This window comes from Amaranthus tricolor, chromosome 3 (genome assembly GCF_026212465.1).
Source record: "Amaranthus tricolor cultivar Red isolate AtriRed21 chromosome 3, ASM2621246v1, whole genome shotgun sequence".
In the NCBI taxonomy this organism is placed as follows: Eukaryota; Viridiplantae; Streptophyta; class Magnoliopsida; order Caryophyllales; family Amaranthaceae; genus Amaranthus; species Amaranthus tricolor.
Window position 1 is genome coordinate 34,774,828 of NC_080049.1, and position 18,961 is coordinate 34,793,788.

Consider the following 18,961-nt stretch of genomic DNA (forward strand, 5'->3'; position numbering starts at 1 on the left):
ATTAAAACAACTTATTTTTTAAACAAAAATCCAAAAAACTACCACTTTATTGACTTCTAATTTTTAACATACTATTTCTTTAATAAACAATCAAAAAAACAACTCTATAATTGTTGGTTTGTCAGCCAATATTTCCAAGTGGGCAAATCAGTCAACAACTATAACTAACAATTATTTGTCAAACATCTCCAATATACATCAAAATAAATTGGTGTAAGAGATTATCACAACATTGTTTTTTTCTACAAACTTAATTGAGATTTACACATGTTCACCCTCCCATATAAATAATTGTTGTCTCTACACCTTTTGTGCAGTGATTGCTTGTCCAACTTACAAGTGTTCTAGCAAATTGTTTTTTGATGGTCTTTGCACATACCCTAACTAAGAAAGTTCGATGATAACTAATGATCCATTGATTTCAGACCACTAGAGATGCTCTAACTCCACATTCTTTCTCTGAGATTATGTTAAGAAAAAGTCTGAAAATGTTTAAAGCCAAGCAAATACAGTGACAACTGACAATCTATGACAGTAATCAAGCTTTTATTTACTCCATCTCTTTGCTTAAGCATCAGGGGAAATAAATATAGAAAGAACCATCTTCTAATCCAACCTGAAAATAATTGAATGTGACTAAAAAACAATGTGTAATATGAGCAAGAACATACCCTTAGCTGCCTCTCTCTTATAATATTATCGGCCTAAAGTTAACAAGAAACTTTACAAGATTATACACCGCTACACAACCGAGCATGGTACTGTGTGCTACAAATGATGTGGACGAGAAGGAAATTCACCGACTATCAAACAAACACTCCCCCTATCTAAAGAAAACAAAACCCGGAATTACATTATCGTGCAGTTGCATTTTGATTCCAACTTGGGGGGTTTCATGCTATCGCCATTGTTAGGAAGACCCACATTCCGAATCACAGGTTCATTCGGCCTTTCCTCATTTTCCAGAAGAGGTGGCTTTGCGTCCATTTCTTCTGTTGCGTGTCTCTTTTTGTTCTTTTGAGTTTTCGGAGACCTACCATTAGTGACTCCACGAGATATAGGATCCCTTCGGTCAGAGCTATGTCTTTCTGGGATCGTAACCATTGGTCGTGAACCAGCCAATGGCTCTACATTTTCTTTTTCTTTCTCGATTGAGATACTAGCAGCCTTATATGCAAGATCGTGAATGATGGAACTGCAAAAGAGAATGGTGTCTGTTGCTTCTTCTAGCGTAAGACTTCTCGTCCTTCTCCCTTCATGTTCCTCCAACATCACAGTAGATTCCTCTGAAAAAAACGCAACACATCATCAAGAAACTATGATTGAGTTTCAAGTCTTGAGCAAAAAAGTTTCTCAAAAGCAACCCGCCTACCCCTAAAACATACTCCCTTTGTTTCTTTCACTCTACTTTTTTAGCCATAATTTCCAAGATTTAGAGGGCGCGGGGGCATATTAATTTAAATGAAAATTAATTGAAGGGAATCATCATACTTGCCACAAGTGAAAATCAAGGAAGCGGAAATTAGTGGGGATTCGTCATAAACAAGGGGAAATTATGGAGGCCATTACGCATAATACTCCCTCTGTCCCATAAAAATTGCCGCACTGGCAATTGGTGGAAAAATTAAGAAAAGTACATAAAAGGGTATTTTATGGAAAGTGCAGAAATATGTGGATGAGTGAAAAGGCGGGTTAAATATGTGCCTTTTGGTCATATGTATTTTCATCATTGGTTTATTCACCAAACATAGTGTCTTTTAGACACTAATAAATATACTAAGGGGTTCCTCTCGTAGGACTCATATCCCATCGTGGATAAGGATGGAAAAATGCGACTGAACACATCAAAGTAGTTAAACGTTTATTCTTTGAAATATTAACTATATATAAAGTAATTATTGCTTGTTTAGTTTTTCTATTAGACAGTAGTTTATATAGCGCGATTTGTACCTCACGCGCGAATTCGTGGTATCCTAAACTCATTGAAGGATGAAAATTGAAATATTGCTTTTAGGAAAGTGTGTATCGACATTCTACACCTAGAAGATTGTATGACCCAGTGTAACATAATTCGCTTCTTGAATTCGCAATTCGCTTAAATTTGCCCAAGAATAGCCCAAAGCCGACCATAATTCGCTTTTTTCGATTTGCGATTCGCGAGGAGATTAGCAAATCATGTGAGTCTCATCATTGTTTATTTTAACTGGAAACTAAATATCTCATAAGAAAGTTCTAAACAGTCAAGTTTAAAGGAATGTACCTGCAATTTCTTCATCGTGATTTGCATTGGACTTTGATGAATCTTTGACATCTTCATCATGAAGCGTTGTAGACAAAGGATCTTCTAACTCTTCCCTAGAGACCACATCAATTTGCGATTTCGGGGAGCTAGGATGAGAATCATTGATTTCTATCTCGGACATTGTAGATACAGAACATTGAACAAGATCTTCTGTAGCTCCCACTTCATCTGCACTGTTTTCCGATACTGCAATTTTGTTTCCCACAGAAGATTCAACAAACACCATGTCTTCCAAATTTCGAACATTTCCGATACTCTTTGAAAGGTCTTCTTCAAATTCACGCCCGCCAACGCCTACAGAAGCTCGAGATCTGGCCTCGAACTCAGAGCTCACCATATGGTCAGCTATTAAACAAGGTAACGTGTCTCGAGATCTCATACAGATATCATTATCATCCTCTCCGGCTATTATCGTCCTAGAAGCCGATGAAACTGCATCATGCATTTCCATATTTTCTACAGACAGCACCCGATCAGAAGGTGATCCGGGAACTTCTTCGGCAGACATGTGCCTCATGTTGCTAACAGATCCTTCACAACTTCCGTCACGAGAGCTAGTTGAAAGTCCGAAACCTTGATATACTGGCAAGGAGGTTCCCGAGAAGGAAGATCCTGTACTTCGAGGTTTTGAGCTTGCATCGGATCTCTTGCCGCTCAATTGCCTCTGAGCAACAATTTCTCCGTGTCTAGTAGAGGTTAAATCAACGGAAGATGTCGTAGATATACTACCATGACCGAAAGAGCTCCTCATTGAGCTAGCCAAGTCTCTAGCATAAGACAGATCATCATACGATATCGCGCTGCTGTTGATGGTCCGGCCATGAATCAGTGGCCCTTTCAAACTACTGGACCTGTTTAATAGAAGAACCGAAATCCCAGTACCTTCGGCTACATTGATATTTCGGTTGGTTTTATCGAAGCATTTATGCATGTCCTGCAAACTATTAGCTGTACGAGATGGATCCTCGACGGTTGTATGCTCTTCCGTTATTTGCTTATCAGAAAGCATATGCATACTTTCCTCCCCTGCTGACACCGAAAGAGCATTTTCCAGACAACTTCCTTTTAGCCGACTAACATGATCCTCGGCCTCAAATGTTTTCTCTTCATGAAGGGCAGTTTGTGAAATATCTCTCGAATCAGCATCAGGTAAAGCTAGTGTGGGATAACTTCCATGTGATTCCTCAAAGACGCTAGTCGAAGGGGATGACACATTGTGAGGGATTTCCGATTTGAACACCATGGAAGGGTTGCTCCATAATTTTTCTTTTTGTTTGCATTCTACACATAAATTATCTTCATTTTCTGCAAACTCATCCAAATAATACGGGTTGCCACATCTACAACAGAGTAATAAATTTTCAAGGTTATCAGTTTTCACAGAATCATAATGTAGATCTGCTGTCGCAACTTCCACCATACGAACATGAAGGCCAAATTCTTTGGAATCACCGGCATTTGATGCACTATGTCCTTGATACACAGTATGTTCGTTCGTAACATCCATATTTTCATAAGGAAAAACTTCATTTTGAAAACCAGAGGAAGGTGGTCTTGCATATTCACTTGTACCATCATCTTCAGTATCGTGGGCCCCGCATGTCGCTTGTTCGGAACTAGCATTACTACTGGTAGTAACCGAAGAGTTCCTAGACATCATGGTGCGATTGACAGAAGTGGATTTTCCAGCATAGAACGTAGAGCTGGGGACACTAGATAAAAGCGGCCTGAACATATTCTGCGGACTTTTTCGATCCTACAAACGATAGAAGACATACTTATCATAAGACGCAGTGAAAACTATTAATAGAAAGTCTTAAATTTTCTGCGATATGGTGTCTAACTAAGTTCATTCATTTCCATCATAAACAGCCCCTTCCACCGCCCCCCAACACACACACACGAAAGGAAATAATTCACAAATCACAAGAATGTTGACGCTACTTAAATGGTTTACTTTTTTATGAATAACGAAGTTAAAATAATATAGTACCATTTGCCGCATTGCAGAATCAAAGGATCTCTTGGGAGCCGAACTTGGTGATATTGTCTTTGTGGGTTTCTTAGAATGAGACACTGGTCTGCCACTCGGAAACCCACCAGGTCCTTTTCTGGACATTGGACGCTCAGAGACATTTAACGGAACTGACTGCAAAGAATCTAGATCATCGTCACCAAATGATGCTATAGAACCTTTACTATGAGAGCTCAGCCTGTCTCGTTCTTGACTATGGGAAGAACTTACGCTTCTAGAAGCAGTCGGAGACATTGATTGCCTGCCTCTGCTTGTCCTAGATGCCGGTGAAGATCCCCTAACATACGATGCTGGTCTATCAGCTAGAGAAGTTCGGAGATTAGGAGGGGCCTCCAAGGAGAAACCGGGAATGTTCGACTGCCATGCTTTAATTTTTGGTGACGCAGAATTCCCTTGACTAGTCGGTCCAGCCCTTACCGGGGACGTGCCTCTCATTCCTGATCTAACCCCAGAAACTCCGGAAGTTGTTCTCCGAGATGTTGGTGTTAATGATCTTGAAGGAGGTGTTGAAGGCTTGATTGGGGGAGGTGATTGTCTTCTTGATGGAGGACTAGCATGTAAAGGAACAGGACTTGACTGAGGAGCTGAAGATGGTCTTCCCCGAAATGTACTATTGCCAGACCGAGGAGACAGACTCAAACGTTGCGGGCTCGAACGCTGCGGACTGGGACTGCCTCTACTACTTCTCTGACTTTTTTCCATCTGTACATACAGGAATTTGACAACATATTTTTTAATAAGTATAAAATTACACAAATTGTTTCAATAAGTAACATCCGAACAATGAACAATCAATCATATTTACTAACAGTAGATGATCTTGAAATGGAGATGGGCCGACTTCGCGCTCTACCACTATGTACAAGGTTGACAGGAGTTGGATCATCGTCCAATGAAGGAAAAAGAGGAGTGTCCGGAGGAGTTAATAACCTTCCATTCAAAATATGGAATGAAATTAAAACACTTGCAAAAAAACATGTAAACATACAAGAACAAGAAAGCAACCCATTTTTTGCCTTATTCAAAAGACATGGACAAAACCAACCAAAGTTTACTGGGAGACAAAAAAACCGATGAACTTAAAATAAGCACATTAGTGTTACTCTAGGAAAAGAGAAAAATTGATTCCGGGTTAATCAAAATGTGAGATATCTAAAAAAACAACTAACCATTCATAATCATTCTTGTCACCATCTATATTGAGCAAATCACTAGTCTCTCCTCGAGCAGGTATAGTAATTCCGAGATTTATATCTGGGAGAGATTTCACTTTCGAAGCTGAAGATATACAATGCACAAACATACAATACAACGGATCAAAGTTAAGGCATTAAACAATAAAAGACGGGATTTTTCAGCTTAAATCGACAAACAAGAACAAGGTAAGAGTCTTGAAATTACATAATATATCTTCGAAATCATCTGTCGACTGAAGAAGAAAAGTCTCCCTTTCTTTGCTTTGTAACTCATTGAAAAGTGCAAGATCATCATCTCTTTCTTTAAATGATAGCCCACTCTCAAGACTCCGCCCCCTCTTGTGGCTATCTCCACGAGGCTCAGCAATAGGCGAACGTCTTAAGGACGGAGAAGGAGGCATCTTGAATGCCTTATTTTTCCTTTAGTTATATGTCAAACAATCCAATCCATACAACCCTGAAGCCACAAGTTCACAACCAAGCAAAATCGAAAAGCCAGAAACTCCGACCAGTCGCCCACACAATGTGATCAGTTCAATAAATTGCACTCATAAACAGTCTTCCCAACTAGAATTAGCCTAGTTTAGCTTTAATGATGATACAATTCCATATAAGAATAGGGTTCTCCAACAATTCAATATGCCAATTTAGGAATTTCTTAAGTTTGCAGAAATGTCTGCTCAATTCAATGTGGGTATACTACAATCAAACCATTCCATGCTAATATGATCCAAAATGCAAAACCAGTAACCCCTTCATTATTTGCATAATCCACAAAAACCCATTTCAAAAAATCACAATAAACAATCCCCTAATAGCAATTATTTATAAAAAAATTATATGCTCAACACAAACCCTAGTTTATCACACAACCTACACCATTCAATCCAAAAATGGAATAAAAATGATACTGAAAAACCCTAATGTTCTACTTCATTGACATTAATCCCCCCAACAAAACCCAATTAGAAACAAAATAAACCAACTTATTCCCCCCATTATCTCTTTTAAGTATTGAACTTACCAGAAAATTTGGACTGGTACAGAATTTAAGTCAAACCTTTTCAGCATTTACTCAATGAAGAAGATCCCTTCAAATAATGATGTCAAAAACTTCAAAGAATGAAACTTTTTGCAACCAAGAACACTTGGATCTAATTCTGCTTCACCCCATAAAATACCAAGATCAAAAACCCCAATTTCTCTCTCAAACTTTAAAGAACTAAACTTTGAAGAGAGAGAAAATGTTGACAAAAATAACAAACTCAAATCTTTTATAACAATCTGAGATTTTCTGTTGGTTTCCTCCTTAACACGCCTTCATTCCCTTTCAGGTTTTGTTCTCTGCACTACTTCTATAGTTAACTTCCATTTTTTTTCCTTTTTCTTTGCAAGCTGGGTTTTCTTTTCTTTTTTTTTTTTTGAGAAGTGGGCTTATCTTTTGTTGTTGTGTGATTATTACAGTTTTGTGCTACTGTGAATCCAGTTCAGCTGTGCTTTTCTTTCCACCCTTTTCTCCCTCTTACAAACGTACACTTTTTTGCCTCGCATGAAATGAGTATATGGGCATATGTACGTTGTTCGATTTGGAGCTTGTCGATTTGGAGATCGTTTCTGACTATAGATAAGATAGGTATTTGCCTAAGACCCAAAGCTTAAAAGAGCACCAATAATTGAAATTTTGGTTAATAAAGTAAACACCTAGAAAAATTTGTAATTTATAATTAGTTCTTTATTGATTAAGAAATATATAACACGTCTAAGCTACAATTACAGTGATAATTATAATGTACTCAATTTGTCTCTGTTATTTTGCTAAGCAACTGTTAAAGTTCAGAATTGACTTTTTATAGAGAGGACCCATTTTGTTAATTTGCCTAGGGCCCATGTATTGCTAAAAATAACACTAGTTTAACTAGTAGTTTGAGTAGTTGATATTAGTTTAATAGGATTAGACACAACTTAATACAATTATTATTTAGCAAAATAGTAATTTAAGTAGTATCTAGAGTTTTATAAAGTTGCCTTTAAAGTTTTAATAGGATTATTATTTAGCAAAATAGTAATTTTTCATACTTTTTATTTCTACTTTTTTCTTAATAAAGTATATTTTACCATTTACTATAGTCGATACTTTTATCGAACAATAATAATAAGCAAACTAAGCAATTAATATCTTATAGCTACAATTATGTGGATGTAGCTAGTCAACTATAGATAACTAATACTCTCGCCTATTCATTTTAAGTATCCCGATCTCTTTAAGTACTCTATTCGATGCACTTATTTAATCTTTAATATATCTAATTATGTATTATTAAAAATTATAAAAAGTAAATATTAATAAATTTTACATTAAAACGAATCAAATAAGATCCCACATGACTATGTTTTAACTTATAAATAAATAATAAAATATAATTTAAGAGTGATAGATAAACAGTATTCCAAAAGTAAATAGAACATTAAGATGAATAGAGGAAGTACTTACAAAGTTACACAGCTAATATAGCTAAACCTTACAACTTTTTTGCATTGAATAGACCATTAAAACGCATCACTTTATAGATTATATTAGATTATATGAGTATGACTAGTAAGTTTTATTGAGTTATATAGTGCAAATTTAAAGGGGTAAAAAATCTTAAAAATATATTAAATTTTCCTACATTGTCTTTATGAATTGAGAGTGAAATTGGGTGTTTTTACACAATTAATTGGAAATTGGTTGTATACTTGCATGTGAATTTTGCGATTCTTGAATAATTATTAAAATATGGTTGTATGTGAGGTTTGTGATTCATAATAATGATGTTTAAGCAAGACAGTACCAAGACAAAGGACCGTCATACTTTAATGTTGAACAACCTTACTTATTAGAGAATTTTTTCTTCAATATTTTGCCACGTTTTTTGGCCTTTTCCTTAAAAAAACATATACATCATAAAAAGATTTTGGTATTTTTGGCCTTTTCTTTAAAAAATATATACATCATAAAAGATTTTGGCTGTTTTTAGTTAATTTAACCATGTTATATATAAAATTATTTATTTTAATTTGGGTTCAAATGCAAATAAATTAATTTATTAGCACAATTTTTACTTATCATAAAATTTTAATCAACTTTTTATAGAGATGAATAATCTAATTAAATCCATGATACTTCTTATACAATAATAAGTTTAATAGAGTAAAAAAATTAATAATTAATAAAATTAATTTTAATTAGTTAAAATCAGTTTTTATTATAAAAATTAGTTATAATAAGTAATCATACTACAATTACATAATATATCTTATAGAGATGAAAAGTCTAATATAGATACATGATACTTCTTATAAAATTATAGATTGAATAGTTCACATTTATAAAAATAAGTAATTAGTAAAGGAAATTTTAATGTATAACAACCAGTTTTTATCATAAAAACTAGTTACAATAAGAAAATATCAATTTTAAGTAGTAAAAAAAATTACAATTGAAAAAAATTAGCTAGCTAAGTGACAAATCAATTCAGTAATATCAGTCGTAATAATTAAAAATTAATTTTAATCAATAAAAATCAATTTAATCGGTAAAAATTATTTTTTAAAATTTTATTTATTTATTTATTTATTTTTCTCGAGCCGGGGGACTCATTTAGCTGCAGTTTCCTCTGTGGGTATGAGTTGCCGCCGTCCTTCCTTCCCAGACCCTGTCCATATTTTTACATGTGCAGGTACACTGAGTTAGATGATGACGATGATTTTATTTATATTTGATAAGTAAAATTTTATAATAAAATTTTACATAGTGCTTATGATAATTTTTTGTTATTTAAAACAAGTATTGAAAATCATTGGAAAAAATAGTAAAAATGGATAAAAAAAAAATCAATTAAATTAGTAAAAGTAATAAGTTGAACTAAACAAGGTCAAAGTTGATACTAATCATTAAATTAAGAAATGGTGAAATATATAACCTAAGATAAATTTGAATGTTGATAGATTATAATCATCTGTTTGTTAAAGTTTTATCAATGTTGTTATAAACTATATATTGTATTGCCTATATAACGTATATAAACTAACACTTTCTACAAATCATACTTTACTCATAATTAAAAATTTCACCTATATTTAACACATGTTGATATTCCAAAGCAAAGGAAAATGAATTTGTAAGCATCCAATTACGAAACGTACCATTAAAGAATAGTCCATCCTTCCATTTATTAAGGACTCCTATATTTGCTAATTTAATTAGTCTTAGGGGATGTTTGATATGAACATTTTAATGTCAAGTAAGAGATTTAATTACTATTACTTTACATTTTTTGTTTGGTATAATATTAGGGTAACCCAATCCCTTTCTTAAGGGTATGGATACTCTTATTTTGTTACCACTCATTTATGCCAAGTAACAAATTCCCTTTCTTTAGGTAATTGTTGACTTAAGTGTTTGTGTTTCCTTTATATTGTTATACCAAACAACATATAAGTATAATCCTTACCTTTACCCTTACTCTTCTTTATCGTTTCCCTTTCCATTACATTTTTATGTCCCATATCAAACAGTCCCTTAGTCTATTTATTTTGCATTATTTTTATTTATAATAAACAACTTAAGTTTTTATTTTAATCTTATTACACATTATAACATTTATTTAATTTTATCAACATAATTCAATATTTATTTTCATTTATTTCTAAAACATTTATATTTTTACAAAAAACACTTAATTTTCTCTCTCATAAGTCTTATATGAATATGAGACTGTCTCACCGTGAGATGGCTCATACAACCAGTCCATTAGTAAAAAAAAATATTTATAAAAAAAATAAAATCTGAATTCACACTTCTACATAAGAAAGTTTTTTTTTAATAGTTTAAGCTGATCTAATTAAAGTTATCTCACAGTCAAACAACCTTAATAAAAAATTAGTGTGTTTATCTTTAATGTTAATCAAAAGGGATCGAGTAGTAAGCATGAAACTTAGGAATGGAAAAAGCTAGCAAGGCCCGAAAGGAGATCTATAATTACTTAAGGAAGGCCCCACTATCTAAACCGGAACGGATTAGTGCTAAACCTGATCTGATAATGACACATGCTTGGTAGTTGTAATTGGCTAATGACGGCTCTTATTCATCATGAATTCATGATAATGATAATTCAATCAAATTATATTTAATTAATTACTCCCTCGGTGCATAATATTTTATAATTAGTGTTTTTATACTATTTATTAATCGATTTTAATTTAAAATATAATTAAATTAAATTTTATTTAATTTATCTCAATAATAATATTATATTATAAAATTAGCCTTTGAGACCAACTATAAAATATCATTTTATTGTATATTTGTTGACGTCCATAAAATTAAAACGAAACAAGTAAAAAATACAGACAAAATATGTATAGTATGAGATCTGAAATCAAAACCATGAACATAATTGCAAATTACAAGAGTACTAGAGACTAGAGTAGCTCCTACTTACAGGTTATATTCAATACTCATTTGTCTATTGAAATTGCAAAATTATAGTATAAACATATTTATAATATATGTCGGAGTTTTTGAACGGAAATGTTATAATCTAAGAGAGAGAATTCATCCACATGGATTCTGTAATTTACATTGTCATATTGAACTTTCATGAAATATCAGTATTTTTAAGATTTTTTTATATTGTAACATTTAATTTATGCCTTATTTAATTATCGTAGCATTTTTCGTTAAATTCTTGTCAATTTCCGTTTAATTCACCATTTAGACGTTTATACCCTTATTAAGTGTTGGTTGTTGTCTTTATAATTTGCCCTGAACATTTGAAAACGTTGATGAATTAAACGGTGAATTAAACGTCAAAGTGGTAAATTAAACATTTCAGAGCGAAAAAAATAGTTTAGGGAGAATTATAAAGACAACAACCAATACTTAATAAGGGTAGAAATGTCAAAATGGTGCATTGAAAGGAAATTGACAAAAATTTAACGGAAAATGTTACGGCAGTTAGATAAAGTATAAACTGGATGTTACCATATGCAAAAATTTTACACGAAATTTCCTTAGAAATAATAACGATTTACTTTGGTGCTCTAAGTCTCGAACGAGTAGCTTATTAATTAGTGGTAATAAAAAAAAAAAATTACTAAATGGTGCAATAATTATAAAGTACTAGTAGCCAGTAGCTACATCATTAACATAATTTCTTTATGTATGATAGTTTCTGCTCTATGTGGTTCTAAGTCTCGGATGATGTAACATCATTTATAGTAGGAAGTTATTAAATTTCGCCACCCTTTTCATTTTATCGTCACCCCCCTTCCCACGAAATTACATATTTGCCCCTGAACTTTAAAAAATTACAAAATTGCCACTCCTTACAAATTTCTTATTTATAATAATAATAATAATAATAATAATAATAATAATAATAATAATAATTAACTTTTCATATTCTTAAAAAAAATATAAATAAAATTAATAATAATAACAGTAATAATAATAATAATAATAATAATAATAATAATAATAATAATAATAAAATTAAAATTAATAATTTAAAAAAAAAAAAAAAAAAATTGAGTCGCCCAGAATTGGGCGCCTGAACCATGGTTCAGCCGCCCAGAACCGGGTGACTGGACCCCGATTCAGGCGCCCAATTTTGGGCGACTAAATTTTTTTTTTTTTTTTTTTTTTGCTTTTTGGAAAATAATAATAATAATACTAATAATGATAACTTATAGATTAATGTGTAAATAATGACTTGTACAAGTCTCGAACCTGTGACCTTTATGTTATTAGTACAACGCTCTAACCAACTGAGCTAATAGGCCACATTAATCTATAAGTTATTATTATTAGTATTAGTATTATTATTATTATTTTCCAAAAAGCAAAAAAAAAAAAAAAAAAAAAATTGAGTCGCCCAAAATTGGGCGCCTGAACCGGGGTCCAGTCGCCCGGTTCTGGGCGGCTGAACCATGGTTCAGGCGCCCAATTCTGGGCAACTCAAATATTTTTTTTTTTAATTATTAATTTTAATTTTATTATTGTTATTATTATTATTATTATTATTATTATTATTATTATTATTATTATTATTATTATTATTATTATTATTACTGTCATTTATTTATATTTTTTTAAGAATATGAAAAGTTAATTATTATTATTATTATTATTATTATTATTATTATTATTATAAATAAGAAATTTGAAATGAGTGGCAAAATTGTAATTTTTTAAAAATTAGGGGCAAATTCGTAATTTCATTTGGAGGGGGTGGCGATAAAATGAAAAGGAGGGCGAAATTTAAGGATCGGGTTTATAGTATTTGTTGTTTCATGATTGATCATAATCGTATACTTTTTCTATTTTTATTTGTCGTTCGCATCTATTTTTTGCATATTTGACAACAAACTTAAAGATAAAAGAATTTTAATTGCGAGTTTTAAAAAATTTTTGGAAAATATATATTAATGGGAATTTGTCAAATCTCACATTAATATATTTTTTAATATAAATCGATGAGAAATCATAATCAAAGTTTAATGCTAAAAGTCGTAAATTATATTTGAGATAACATATGAAAATAAAGGGAGTATAATTATGAACAAATAATTCTTGAGCTCAGCAGCAATTGATAAAGGTATATGAAGTACATTGTTTTAACTCTCATAATTGTGTAAGACTGATCAATAAATAATGAACAAGTATATATTCTGAATCAATAGTTCTTGAGACGAATAAAATAACATTTTAATTGATGTTTTAACTTATACAAAGTACAAATTAAAAATGGTTGATAAATAGTGTCAAAATCAAAACGAGAGAAATGTAAGAGATAAGGAGTAGAAGTTTGCAATTGTTTAAATCAAATTTTAATTATCTCTTTTAAAAATAATCCTCATAAAAAAGTTATTTAAAAGTAAAAAAATATGCTTTTTTATGTAACATGTATATAAAAATCAGTACTTATTTAGATCAAAGTATGATATTTTGTGCTCTATAATGGTCGATTGATTACATTTTTGGAAAACAAATCAACTTACACAACTCAAAATACATTTTTAAGGAATAGGAAAGTTTAATATCGTCTAATAAAATACTTTCTAATCTATTTACTTCTTTATAATTATCGGTTAAAAAATATTAAATTATGAAAATTATAAGCTCAAGATAGAAAATGAAGTGTTAAATTAGGCTGGATTTATTGTGAATGCCAGTATATTAACGAGGGACACAAGTGCACACACTTCATAAGCCAAGGAGATATACACCATCCCAAAACCATATGGCTATGGGAAGAAGGTCTCTAATAGCTTATAAAGCGTGCACACCATTTTCAATTTATCGATGTGGGATAACTCATCCCTACACCCGCCTCACATGCGAACCCCGTCAAGTTCGCAAATGGGAGTAATCAATAGGGTAGGAACGCCATTCTTTTCGAACCTACCATTTTTAAATTGTTGATCGAACCATCGGCTCGGATACCAGGTTAAATTAGGCTTTACTTATTGCGAATGTCAACATATTAACGGGGGGACACAAGTGCACACACTTCATAAGCTAAGGAGATATATATCATCCCAAAACCATATAGCTATGGGAATAAGGTCTCTAATAGCTTATAAAGCGTGCACACCATTTTTAATTTATCGATGTGGGATAATTCATCCCAACATGAAGTATAGTTTACTCTCTTTATCCTTTAAACTTACCATATTTTTTATCCACATGAGTTTATTTGCAATATTTTCTTTTATACCAATTCCAACAGTATCCACCATTTGTCTTTGATTGTCGACTTGTCGTCATACACAAGTTTGTTGCAGAAATTTTAAACGAGATAATCTCTATGAATTATACTCCCTTCAATTTGTAATGACTAATTTGCTTTCTACACTATATTTAGTGCACTTAGTTAATTCTTAATATTTCAAATTGTACATAATTAAAAATTATGAAAAATTGATATAAATAATTTTTACATTGAGACTAATCAAACAAGATCCCATTTGACTATGTTTTAACTTATAGATTAATTATAAATTACACATTAAGAGTAAGAGATGAATAATATTCAAAAAAACAAATAGTACATTAGGGAGATAACGCGATCTCATATTAGATTCACTGTTTTTGTTATAAAAATAGAGGAAATCTTAGCAAATAACGATGATTTTTAAAGTTAGCAAATCACCTTTAAGTGATAGAATTTGATTGGACGGGGGTTTTAAGATTTTAATTTATCTTTTTTTAATTCTATTTATTTTCTTATTATTAATTTTAACTTTTTATATTGATTTACAAATTCCACTAATTGATTAAGATTTATTGATTAGCAATAAGGACGGTTTTGACCAGCGTAAGAGTCAAACCTTTGTCTTAATTTGGCAGGGGTTTTAAAGGGTTTTGAGCATTTTGGTTAAACAGAATTAGGACGACGACATCGCTGCATTTTCAAAGTTTCATCGAAAACCCCCGATAATTCTCCCTTAATCTTCTCTCCAAAATCTTACGCTAATGCTGCAAATATTAAAATTTCTCCCCTCTTCATCAATTCGGAAGCCATGGTTATGGAGTCTCAATCAGAGAAATCCATTCTCTTCTCTCACTGTCGACAGAGAAGGCAGAACGGAAATTCTCAAACTCGAAGAAATCGAGAAAGTTCTGTCCGAAGTTAGGGCTGATGATGTGCGTGTGATTCGCGTCGGAGACCGATGTGATCTTACTGATTTTATGGTTTTTGCTACCGGAAGGTCTTCCTGGCATGTTCGCAATATTGCTCAAGCCCTAATTTACAAGGCAGGTACTCTTTTTCTTTTTTCTCTTTTTGGTTTCAGAAATAAGGGAAATTGTGCGTTTTTAAATTAGAATCTTCTTTAATCACTTTTGATTATGCAAGATAATCTGTGTTAAACTTGGAGACTAGTGAATTTAAGCTTTGATCTACTTAATTTTGATTATGTTTCCTTAATTTATGCTCATTGTGAGAAATTCAACGGTGATTGAGAGGTGTTGATAAGGGAATTCTTAGCAGAAAAAAATGTTGTATATTGCGAGCAATAGTTTTATTATTGTGGTTATTGTCAAGACTAGTCACTCGTAGAACAGCCTGTACTATAAATATTCTCGATTCTGAATGCGTAGCCAGTACCATTAGCTCCTTCTCTAAGAATTGAGGCATTTCCTGGAAATTAGTGAAGAATATATACTTCCTCTAATAGCCTGTTGTTTTTTGTTTAACATCATGTTCGTTCCTTGGCTTGCTGGTGCAAATAGTTTGTGTTAGGAGGTGGAGGGAGGAAAAGGCCTGGCGAGGTGAAAACAATGAGAACTTACTGACAGTTGACCCTGAATTAACCATTGATGATACATTTATCAGAATTTCAGGTGATCTTTAGAATAAAAAGGATGCCACCTGAAAACTTCGAATAAGTATTACCCATGTGGCCATGTCATCTCTATTGGTTAGGGTTTGTTTATTAAAACATTTCATTTTCTTAGATTTAAAGCAATACTCAGAATGTGACTTAAATGTGGAGGGATGGAAGATATGCTAGGATCTTGGCAATTTCAATCTTACAATCTCAAACAAGAATAGTGAATGAATGCAAGAGACTAAGGGCAATGATAAAGAACACCAAGGATTTATTTAGAATTGTGATTACCTATTAATGTACCACAATAATATACTAGGTGTCAACATGTTCAATGATGGTACAAAGCTCTCTGAAGGTCTCTTTTCAGCTTTTCTTTCTTTTCTCCTCTCAGGCTTTCAATATTGCAAATATGTGTTGTTGGCTTGTTGCTTATGATCATTGCTATCTTTGGGTTTATCCATAAGCTTTCATTAATGAGCTACATAACACGCACTGAGTTGTCAGCTGAATTATTCATAGATTTTGCTATATGTGAACATGTGAGTTACAAACGTTGGCCATACCTTAAACAGTATGTTAAGTTACATTCTGTATTGCGAATATTGTGATAGGCTAAACAGAAGCAAAAGGATGCGAAGAGGATGTTGTTACCTAGTGTGGAAGGGGATCAAAGTGCCAATTGGATTGTTGTTGATTCTGGTTTGTTGAAATTGACCTTTTCATGTGTACTTTTTTTATGGTATCCATACATGATTTGTACTAAACCTTTTTGTCTCCGGATATGGCTCTATTATAATTTCTAGGTTCAGTGATTGTTCATGCTTTAGATGAAAAAGCCAGAGCTTACTATGATTTGGAAAACCGTTGGACGGCGAAGAAACCACCAGCTGAATCAGGCCAGGTTATTCTATATCTTGATAATTAAACAATAAATGTTAGAAGTTTTAGCGCTTAAATGGGTGTTAGCCGGAGTTATTAGCTGTTGGCTGTTACATATAAATTGACCGTTGAGGACATTGATATTTTCTATTAACTATTTAGTATTCGCTCTATATTCCAACAAATACTTTATAACAATATTTAAAATTATATTAAAGTGTGTCATCGATAAAATTATTAGTTAATAATATAATTTGTTACAAAAAATTTTAAATAAGTAGTTTTGGTTGTTTGACTATCTAACAAGCCAAAAGTCAAAAGTTAACCAAAAAGCCATAGCAAAGCTATCAATTGAGTGATAGAGAATGATTACAGAGTTTGCATTGTAGAAAGATTTAAAACCTGCCGCATGTCAATCTGAAAATGTGAAAGTATAGAATGTACTTTACTAGTGTTGTATTCATTGGAAAGTTTCAGCATGGACATCACAACATCTGGTGCTGCTATAAGACAAGCAAATGCATTATGAATGAAAATATTAAGAGTCAAGAATACATCTGTGAAAAGTTATATATTTAGTTGGAGTATGTATTTTGATTTGCTACTTTGTTTCTTTGCATAATTCAATATGTACTGACTGCCTCTAATATCTTTTCGTTCAGGAACTGGATAGAGTGATGGCTAAGGTCCGACCCAAAAACAATTCTAAAAAGCAAGTGCAACCGAAAGCTTAGGTCATAGGATTGGTTTCATATTATAATCAAGTGATTACATCAGGAAAAATTGCCCAGCACGTGTTTCCTTTGAAGTGTTTATGCTCTATCGATCGTAAAGGTTTATGTTTATACACTAGATCACATCTTTTTTACTATCGGTGATAATAGATATCTTAACATGGTCGGATCCTTGTAGTAAAAAGACACATTTGATTATGGGAGGATCTGTTAGGAATAATTGTGCAAGCGAAATCACGAAATGTAGTGCAAGCAGAAGACACTGAAGCTGTAAAATGTCATTTTGTAAGAATTCTCTTTTTGACTTTGTAGCTTTATTTGGTAATTGATTTTTCGGCCATTTTGTACTTTTTTTATTGCATTTTGGCTTTTGAATTGTTGATTGGAGGTTTGTGTTTGATTCAATGCTTTAATTTGGGTTGTATGCTTGTTGTAATGCACTTGATTTGGCGGAGATTTCCAAATTTATTATGTAAATTTGTGTAAACCTGACTCCTGAGTGTTAAAATTGGAGACGAATGAGCGAGGCTAAGGAAGAAATAAAGTACAACGAATCTTTATTTCCTTTTACAAGGGATCGTGTTAGCCTGAACATTGTTAGCATTTGGCAATGCCTTTCGAGTTTTGGTGTTTTTCAATTTTATATTGACATACTTGGACACAAAAAAAAACATTATGCGTTCTATAAGACCATCCAATTCATGGGTAAATTGCCCATCTCATGGTCAAAACTCAAAAAATTGTTGATACTTATGGTGGCAAATTGGCAATATTTGATCATCTATGAAAGTTTTTTAATCACTATTGGGGATGATCTAACATGCGATATTTAGCATTTTTTTTCAACCTCTTTCTCCTATTTTCTTATAATAATTAATAATTTTCTCATACTCTTCAGTCTTTTATTCCTTTTTTTTTATTAAAGTAACCAAAATTCCGTGATTGTTAACTATAGTCTTAACTAGTAATGGCTACTATTTTAGTTGTATTACTTTGTCTATTGACCTAAGATCAGTTATAATTGGGGGATGGAAGTCGGATTCTAGTGTGTAAGCTTTAATACTATACTAATTCTATTTTTCTTTAATTGGGGATGGGTTTTAGTCCTAGTTATTTAATTGCAATCCTATTGCTTTCTAGGCAAATGAAGTTCAACCGTATTTAAAATGAATCGCAGTTAGTAACTGTAACCTATTATTTATAAGTTTGTTCCTATCAATCCTACACAACGGTTACTTTGTAAATTATTTTTTAAATGAGCTTATTACTGTAATTATTTTCAAAAAAATAGAATAAAATTTCATTATTCTCTCCCCTTTCTTTCACTTTGAGTCTTTTCATTTTTTCTTTCTTTTTCCTGCGAATCTTTATCCAAACATACTATAACAGTAAAAGACATAAAATAAAATATGTTCTAATATACAAGAATTGTCCT

The 18,961-nt window shown here is 32.1% G+C and overlaps 2 protein-coding genes across 2 annotated transcripts; one reads left to right on the forward strand and one right to left on the reverse strand.

Annotated features, from left to right (window-relative positions):
- Positions 1-529: 529 nt before the first annotated feature.
- On the reverse strand, positions 530-7,065 carry LOC130807913 (uncharacterized). Its single transcript, XM_057673314.1, has 6 exons — positions 5,739-7,065; positions 5,507-5,615; positions 5,147-5,267; positions 4,296-5,039; positions 2,261-4,058; positions 530-1,286 (listed from the first exon to the last, which is right to left on the reverse strand). Exons 1-6 carry the CDS (start codon positions 5,932-5,934, stop codon positions 850-852), a joined length of 3,405 nt encoding a protein of 1,134 aa, XP_057529297.1. The 5' UTR covers positions 5,935-7,065; the 3' UTR covers positions 530-849.
- Positions 7,066-14,966: 7,901 nt separating this feature from the next.
- LOC130808765 (protein Iojap-related, mitochondrial) lies at positions 14,967-17,875 on the forward strand. Its single transcript, XM_057674252.1, has 4 exons — positions 14,967-15,335; positions 16,525-16,612; positions 16,717-16,814; positions 17,455-17,875. The coding sequence occupies exons 1-4, from the start codon at positions 15,054-15,056 to the stop codon at positions 17,524-17,526; spliced, it is 540 nt and encodes a 179-aa protein (XP_057530235.1). The 5' UTR covers positions 14,967-15,053; the 3' UTR covers positions 17,527-17,875.
- Positions 17,876-18,961: the final 1,086 nt, after the last annotated feature.